At 40.6% G+C, this 9,564-nt stretch overlaps 1 protein-coding gene across 1 annotated transcript in view; it reads left to right on the top strand.

Annotated features, from left to right (window-relative positions):
• The first annotated feature begins 8,501 nt into the window (after positions 1 to 8,501).
• The window catches only part of LOC111870864 (glycine-rich protein 1), a 13,719-nt gene continuing 12,656 nt past the window's right edge, over positions 8,502 to 9,564 (top strand). The window contains exon 1 of the mRNA XM_023863457.2: positions 8,502 to 8,672. Within this exon, the coding sequence (XP_023719225.1) occupies positions 8,589 to 8,672 (84 nt within the window). The 5' untranslated portion in view covers positions 8,502 to 8,588. The remainder of the gene's footprint in view (positions 8,673 to 9,564) is intronic.

The following is a 9,564-nucleotide window of genomic DNA, read 5'->3' as shown; positions in this document are numbered from 1 at the left end:
GCCGCCGCGGTGGGAAGCCAGCGACTAACTGCTTGAGCTATGGCTCGGCCCCATTTATTGTAATTAAATTGGGTCTTATTTGCGAATCGGCTGCAGTGATATATCAGCACCACATAATACAGCGAAAGAAACGACAGACTTTTCAGCTTGTGTGAGATTCTCACAACAGTGTCTATGAAAAACATTATAACTAAACTTCTACGAAACTACACGGCGTCACAGCCAAAGACGTAGAAATATTTAACTTAAAATTGTGGTCCATAGTATGGACACGAAGGTGTCATCACGCCTTCTTCCAAACTGACCTCCATAATTTCATTTATATTTTATGACCACTGATTAACTCAACCGTAATTAATGAAATTATGTTAACGAAGAGACAATCGCTAACGTAAACCCCTATACATCAACTGCACTAACACTGGTCACACGGACTCTCTATCTAGACACTGAGGTTCAGATATGTGAAGTCATGCATGATTTGGTAGATGTGTACAAAAGTTTCGCATGATACTGCNAACGTCTATACATCAACTGCACTAACACTGGTCACACAGAATCTCTATATAGACACTTAGGTTCAGATATGTGAAGTCATGCATGATTTGGTAGATGTGTATAAAAGTTTCGCATGATACTGTGGCCTCCATCTTCATGGTGGAAGAAACTACATGAAGTCAAATCCCGGAAGGTCGTAATCTCAGTATTCTCTACCGTTAGAACCTTAGATCTTACACACAGGTACATAACTGTGTCTGTCAAGAGAAAGTGTGCTACACAAATGCAGCATCACACACATCGTGTCTATCTTGTGAAGTCCTCACATAGGTATGCATCTATCAAACAAATTGCATGAACCTCACATATGCACCTCAAGCATCATATCGAAATATTCTTCCACTAAAATATATAGGGCTTAATAATTGTTTACAATATATTTACGTTACGGAAGTAAATAATACAAAATATTTCGGGAAATATGGTACAGCTCATTTATGTGCGACATGCCACAGTATCAAGGAAGGAACGCGTTCTTGAAAATGTGTTCGTACAATTAAATTCCTTAAGGTAAACTCCATTTTTCTATTAACTGCCACATTGTGAGTAAAGATTTGTTTCTTACGAAAATTATTTTAATCCACAGAAAAAAAAAAGTATTTATCCGTGACAAATAAAGTGTGGGCAAAATATTTCAATACTTGCTTCATCTAGTGACACAGAGGGTTGCATCAAAGTTAATACATTCCTTGTTCACATAAAACGAAACTCAAATACTCATGCCAGTTACCACGCTGACGATGTTTTCCTCCCGTAAGGTTGGCTATTCAAGTTATGACGTAGGAACAAAGATATTTTCCACAGTCAATAGTATACACACAGAAATAAACTTGAGAAAACTACACTCATTAAAATTTACTGGCCTCTTTCCACACATCTTATATAAGGATAACTCAAGGTGAAACCTAAAATAAGTTGGGAGTGGCAATCATAAATCCAGCCTTGCCACGGCAGTGACGCATGCGTAGAGACTAGTCAGCGACCAGCCACGTACTCTGCCACGTCATGAACCCATGTGCATTTCTTAACAAATGACTAATTGGTTATTCGGAATTTCCTGTTCGGAAATTAATACTTATCAAATATTTCCATAAGGGCGAATGGTCCTTATCAAGAAATTTGTGACCACGCTTTAATTATATCTTCTCTCGGGATAGACGGGATAGCGCTGTCGTTATAGCGACTGGCTGAGGAGTCGGGAGTTCGAGTCTCAGTGGGGTAAGAAATTTCTCTTCTACACATCGTCTACACTGGTTCTAGGGCCCATCCAGCCCGGGAGTAAGGTGGCCGAGGCGTGAAACGTGGTTCTATACATCCAGTCCCACATGCGTATTCATGGCGTAGTGCTTAATTAGTTAAGCACAGAGAGATGTTTACCTATTACCCTGGACTATAGCCTAAAAGTTTCCTATAATAGTTCTTTGCGAGACCTTGTTCCTCTGTAGGTTTCGATTACTGCAATCAGCGTGATAAAAACATTTAAATAATCACTAGTTTAACGTCCGTTGAGATTTCAGGGGGAAGTACCATCATTGACTGAATAAGTTTATGTACTATTAGCCCCCTCTCCCTTCTTCCATGTTCGCTTCCAATTTAATCGAATTATGTGTCGAGGCCGAAATTTAACGCCATCTACAACGAATATCAAGCACAAATAATCAGTAGTAAATTGTCTCATTTATATACTGTATTACACTTCGCATCAAAATATTATCAATACTTTACATGCACATTGAACCAAAGGACTGTTCGCTCGTTCGTGATCTGCTGTATAACTTATATTCATATATGTTAACTGCCTACAGTTCATTTCTGTGGTATTTCGTAATCGGTTAATTTCAGAATTCTCTTCTCACCGTTAAGTTCTTTATACACAGGGTGTAACGAAGATGCAGACAGCTTTGAGCACGAGTTCTGCAAGCCAAAACAAGAAAAAATGCTCATACCAGCATGTGTCCGGAAGCAATTAATTTGTGAGTTATAGCTGAAAGAATGCTGTACTTGCATGATGGTGTCTCGGCACAGTTTAGCCGTGCTGCTCGAGGGGTCCTGTCGTGACCGAGGGGTAGGTAGAGGAGGATCCGCTGCGTGGCCTCCACGCTCACCTAACTTCAATCTTCTGGATTTTTACGTATGCGGACACACAAACACCTTGCGTATGCAGCTCCTGTTGACAAGGAAGAGACTTCACCATCGCAGTGTGGGCGCCTGTCAGACTATCCGCAGCTGCCCCGGCATCTCTGTACTGATGAGGTGGTCCATAATGAGACGTGTCGAGACAAGCATTGAATTTCAAAGAGGTCATTTAAGCATTTATTATAAATGTACTTCTCAACAATAAAATATTAAGGTAACAGGCTATGGATGCCCATAGATTTGTGAGACGTCGAAGCTCCCACATTTTCTAGACAATCGTCTCACAGATGGCTATGATGTAGTCAGCATTGCGCGCCGGCCGTTCTTACCCCAAGAAGACTCTTAGTGCTCATTTCTGTTAGAGGTCGAGTCGACCCCAGGGCTATAGTGCGGCTGAAATGATTAGGTCAATTGAAAAATCCAGTAACCTAATCGCGAATCGAACCCACTACCTTGTTCCTTGTAGCATAATGCCTCAACCAACTACGCTAACGCGTTTCCCCGAAATGCTTCCGTGACACATGTTGATATAGGTATTTTTCTTGTTTTGGTATGTGGAACTCATGCCCAAAACGTGTCCTCATCTCTCAGTTACAGGGATATAACGGTATTACCACGTTTCTGACCTACGGCTTTTCGTATTCAGTCGGTATGTACGGTATTCACTGCGTTACGAACTTTCTGGTTATGGAATTTCTCCCTTAAAATAACTTTAAATTGAATACTGAGATTTGGTTCCCTCGTTTTTCATTACAGATCCCCATCTCAACACTGACAGCAATCAGCACTTTATTGCAGAGTACAAGGCCGATAACGCAGCGCCCCTTGTTCCCACTCCACGTCAACAACCAAGTGCAGGCACCTGCCTCTGCGCCTCTTCCACAGTTTGTCGGACATGGGGGATTCCACCGTCGTCAGACATTTGGCGCAAGAGTGGCACAAGTCACTGTAGCGCCAGACGGATCGAGCTTCAAGATATAAAGCCTCGTAACTCTGATTTGCTGAACCTCTTGAGTCAACAGAATTCAGCTACCAGTCGATCCTATACAAACAGAGTTTGTGAACTATGGTGCAATTACCACTCTTACTGATGGAGACTGTACTCTTGGAAATTATAGCCGCTGCGAAGAACAATCACAGAGGCGGTTACTGTACATTTTCTCGAAACTGACAAAAATTAAAGAGAATACCATATTTACGCATGTATAGGCCGCACATTTTTTGCCAAAAATTCAAGAGGAAAACTGGGGTGCGGCTTATATTCGAAATATTCGAAATCACACTTCATTTAAAAAATTATATTCATAATTAGTAATACAGGGTGTTCTACTCCTGAAATAATATTCCAAGAAAATTAATTTTTCTATAATTTCTGTCTGAAAATTGTGCTGCGGCCTATACACGCACGCGGCCTATACATGCGTAAATACGGAAATTCCAGTGTTCTGAATATACTTTTGAAGCAAGTGTAAGAAGATTATAAAGCCAATGAGGGTTAAGGAAATTTGAGCTTATTTCCATGTTTAAAAGTTGGAAAAAAAGCTATAATACTCCCACTTTCGTATACTATAACTTACTGTCTTCTGCACCTTATATAAATAACAAAAGGTAGGCGGGAGAAAATTGTGTCTCCTTCTTCATGTAAAGGGTAACTATATGGCGAGTTGTTTGCAAACCACTACTCTGAATCAGCTTGAAAAAAATATTTATGTTTTAATACATAAGTCCAATTATTAAGGTTTCGGTGCCGTCGTACAACAACATTTCGATTATCGTACAATAAAACTATACTTAGTGAAACCATTTTATTAACTGCACTACATGTTTTAGTCTAACTGACCGACATCAGCTTAATACCACATATAAACAACAGAATACATAAAATAATAAAAATAAATCTAAATCACAGGGAGTGCCTAGCGTGAAACAACGAATTGCCATATGCTTAACTAATTAAGCACTACCCCAAGAAGACAAAAGAGAGTGGATGTATAAATCCACATTTTATTGGCCTCGATAATAGGTGGAGAAGAGTGGTCAGCTTCACGCCCCGGCCGCTTTAACCCTGGAGAAAGAGTCCCCGGTACCCATAGGACAGAGGCTGGGTAAACCCCACACGTGGAAAAGCAGGTAAAGCTATCACTGTAAGAGGCGGTGAAGGCCCACGTGGTTGTTAGGCTTCGAGGTTCCCACGTTTCCTGGAACATCGGCTCACAGGCAAAGGTGAGGTTGTTAGCCTTGCGTGCCGGCTGCCCTTTACCCCAGTAAGATTCCTGGTACTCAGAGGCTCACTCGAAGCTAGGGCCACAGTATAGCTGGAACAATTACGATAATTGGAATATTCGATGACCTCATCGGGAATCGAACCCGCGACCGTGTACTAAAAATACATACGAAAATAATACTGACAGCAGTAATTCTCTGCAGCAATTTAACTTCACATATGGCTTTTTTATTTATTATACAGTACATATTTATTACAAGAAAAATTATTTTTTTTAAAAATCGTAGAAAAATCTCTAGATTAAGAAGTAACATATTTAATTTTAGTTTTATTTAACATGTTCAAAACCAAAGACGTAAGTAACACTATCTCCACGTGGGGGACTCTTTCCTGACAAGCTTACAGGTGCTCAGCTCTTCAAGAAGATCACATATTTTGATATGACCCGAAGGTTCATTACATGTTTGTAACATCCAGCTACTGGCCTCTCTCATGAGCCAGACGAATCCAATCAAGAGCCTCCAGTTATATATTTTTAAGCTCCACTTTAATATGACCCTTCCATCTACACGCATGCAAAATCATGTTTTTTCGGGTTTTCTGCAGAAGTATTTTTGGATTTCTTTCCTCTCGCAATGGATGCTACGCGCTCCGCCCGTCTTATCTCCCTTTATTTGGTCATTCTAATATGATCTGACGAGTTAAAATTAGGAAATTCCCCTTTATCTTGTTGTCTTCCAGCTCCTCTCACTTCGTCCCTTTTACGTCCCAATATGCACATTGCCCTCAAATATCCTCAGTCTAGATTCTTTGGTTTAGATGGCTGCCCACTTGGGCCGCACCATAGCTCAAGCGGTTAGTCGCTGGTTTCCCACCGCGGCGGCCTGGGTTCGATCCCGGGTCTGGTCAAGTGGGATTTGTGGAGGACAAAGTGGCGCTGGGGCAGGTTTTCTCCGAGTACTTCGGTTTCCCCTGCCAATCTTCATTCCACCAATTGCTCCACAATCACCCTCACCTATCATCTGGGGCTGGTACAATGGGCCAGAAGTGGCCGCAGCACAAGGAACTTTGTCCCACCCCACTAGCAATAAAAAATTATAGATGATTGACCAAGTATAACTCGTTTAAGAAACAACAGGTGAAAATATTCTGCATGTTTTGATCAATGCCTTTTTAAACACGTACATTTATAAGGCTCTTGCATTTCCAAGATATCAGGGAAGTAAAATCCGAGACCAAGAAAAGAGTTGTGTTAAGTGATAACTGTTTGTTAACTGCACAAATTTATAAATCCAATTATCTGAATTTATTCGTCACCCTGACGCCTGATTTATTATGCAAAACCTGAACAGCGCTGCGTTCTGAATTTAGAAACCTGCCTCCAGCTGAAAACACCGGTTTTAGAGAGCATCATTAAATAAGCCATAAATCTCTCAATAAAATAAAGTCGTAAATGTACTCTGTACGCAGTTAGTACTTATTCTGTCGTACAGATGGCTCTGCCAATAATAGTTCCCTTCTCTTCAGTTACTATAATTTTAATCAAAATAGCTTTTATAGAAGGGCCTCTTAAAGCCTGCATTCTGTATCTTTCAACACGTAATTTATGACGTCACGCTTGCACTGTAAATATGTGAAGCCCCTAACGCTTGTGCGCATGACAAAGAATAATGTGACGGAGAGATTTATCGCCGCGTTATAGCCGCGAAATGGCGTACGCTGACAGGTTTCATGAAACTAAGTTACCTAATAATTCACGAACGACTGAGCAGCTTTTAGATATGTTGTATCGTGTGTATTCTGTGAGTATTGATAATAATTTGACGTAAATATATTAAATGTTGTATATTATATTACGATTGATTATTTGTGCGTGTTACTCGTGAGAGATGGAGTTAAACGTCGGCTTCAACTTACAATTCCATAACATACAAGGGTGGAAATGAATACGGAAAAAATGCAAGGAAATTAGTAACTTATGTAACAAACGATAAAAATTAGTGCTGAATTCTCGACAGTTGTTACATTAATATGTAAATAAATAAATTTTGTTGTTAACTGGTAGTCCCACGGCTAATCTAGAAATTTATTGCATTTTATCAAAATTAAGTATTCATTACCATATTCACAAGAGCCTTCCACAGTGGACCTTATAATAAACCACTTGAAAATAATCTACATTCTAGCATCCTATTTCTTGAAGACCAATTTTAATGTTATCCTCCAATCACAGCCTATACGTATATATGGAAACTGTTTTACGCCTTTCGTTCTTTTCGAAATGAAATTTTGTATGGCATATAACCTCTCCCATGAGTGTCAGATTAATTTCTGAATTCTGAACTATTAGGACTGAGATTATAGAAATTCCTCCGTAACGTCTGTTGTCTTCGCCGGACTATATGGCGTTAATCACACAAGACAGATCTCTTCATGTTGCAGCTTGTCGAATTTGATGAGCTAGAACGCTGATTATTAGTACAAGTGAAACGGAGGCTGGGTTTTTTCGAGCAGCTGGAGGTCGAAAGTTTAGTAAAACCAAATGTTATGAGATTATCCATGACTTGTGTGGGATTCGAACCCACTATCCCGGCTTCCGAGAGAGCGAAGACAGTGCATGCCTTAGACCGCTCGGCTACCGTGACCGGCAGACGGAATACTTACGATCTAAAATTGAAGCTCGTTGATGTTCCATCATCCTAACGACCTGGACTTCTGAGTTCCAAGTCAAGGCACGAGGGAAGATTTCTTGGTCTCCACCGAGGAGGGTCCACGAACACTTCTATCTATTGGGCAACTAGTTCTCTTTCCCACAGAGATACTGGGTGTTCGGACTTCGTCCATCGTCCGTATTCTAAATAACTAAGAAAAACACGACGTTTCGGAAACTGGATCTGTTTCCATCCTCAGGTGAGGGAAGACACCTACTCTGTTGGGTCCCTTAGAAAGAGCTAGCCTCAATCTCTGGACGATGGACAAAGTCCGAAAACCCAGTATCTCTGTGTGTTATACACCATCGTCAGAACCCTATAGTATCTATTTCTCTTTCCATATCGCAAAGGGGCCGAAGCTTGAAGCTAACCATTAATTTCCATCCAGTGTTGAGGTTATGACTCCATGTAGTTGTACGTACATTCATTCCTGCAAGTCTCCACACTTCGGTACAGGGATTTCACTCTATTTTAACACTTCATCAATCGATAAAAGAATCATTCAATTTTTATATTAAGGACTTATATTGCATCACACATGTAGTTTGTTACATAGGTGGCAATATTTCAGTAGAACCAACTACCCTCTTCGTCAGGCTACATGAAGATTGAAGCAGAAATTTCGACCGAAACGTTCCTATAGTAATATAAACAGTCACACCTGCAATAACCTTGGCTATCACACTCAGATGCTGAGAGTGGAATATGGCTTCCGAGATCAATGACAGTTCACTTCTTACGTCAACGAATGAAAGTAACAGACAAGCAACACAACATACGCAGCAATGGACGCGGGTAGTGGGGAAACCTGGAAATCAGGCAAATTAATATGCTGCGGCCATCTTGTCCTTGGAGTCGAATGTTTGCAGTGTTTGCCTCTACCCGGAGGTAGGAACTTGGGCAGGCTTGTACTCAGCGTCAGTCTGTGTGTGAATCTCTTTCAGTACACAACGCATAATATGGCGCAGTTCTTCTTAATAGTGTTTTTATGTGGGGTGATGATATGCGGCGCTGCTCCAGGGAAGAAAGTCGAATCTAATGACGTGAGTATCTAATAATTATTTAGCTCTGGCTTTTCCCTACATTCATTGATAATATGGCTGCAAAGTATACAAAGGTGTGTAGAATTACTGCCTTCTGGAATTTGGCGTTATGTAGTCTCAGGAACCTGCTCCCTCTATCTTCAGGGTAAAAATGTGACGAATAGTAATCGTCATACTCACTATTACGATAACCTAATTTCATTTCCCATACTTCTCCTACCTTATAAGTTATGATATTTAATTACTTTAGGTACTAGTGAATATTAACAAAGCTAACACATAAAGGCATCACACGCCCTAAAGTATATGCAAAGTTAAAGCTATCCCTGTAACAGGCCGTGGAAGTCCGTAGGGTTCTGATACATCGAGGCTCGCCCATTTTCTAGACAACTGGATCACAGATGACGGTGAGGTTGTCAGCCTTATGCGCCGGCCGCCCTTTACCCCCCAGAAGATTCCTGGTATTCATTTCCGTTAGAGGCTGAGTCGATCCCAGGGCTGGAAGAATTAGGTAAACTAAAAAAAAAAATCAGTAACCTCATCGGCAATCAAACCCGCGACCTTGCGGCTTGTAATATAGTGCCTAAACCAGCTGCGCTACCGGTGGCCCACTTCACACTTCGCAGATTAGTGAATGATTTCTTCTTCCGTTCCTTTCAATATTCACCATATAAACTTAATATAATTCTATATTTCTTTTATGTATTTATGAAACACCTGCTAGACCAATATTATCTTGTGACAATGAATCATGGCAATACGAAGAAATGATGAGAAAGGCTGACGTCACAAGCAATTAATTTAATGCGTGTGTCAGAACCTGTTGGGCAGTAAGAGAAAATGAACAATTATGAGGTATTATTTTTTTTATTGCTAGTGGGGTGGGACTAAG

The sequence above is a fragment of the Cryptotermes secundus genome, unplaced genomic scaffold, assembly GCF_002891405.2.
Source record: "Cryptotermes secundus unplaced genomic scaffold, Csec_1.0 scaffold709, whole genome shotgun sequence".
NCBI lineage: Eukaryota > Metazoa > Arthropoda > Insecta > Blattodea > Kalotermitidae > Cryptotermes > Cryptotermes secundus.
Note: the sequence above shows the minus strand (reverse complement) of the source record. Positions and strands in the feature narration are given on the sequence as shown.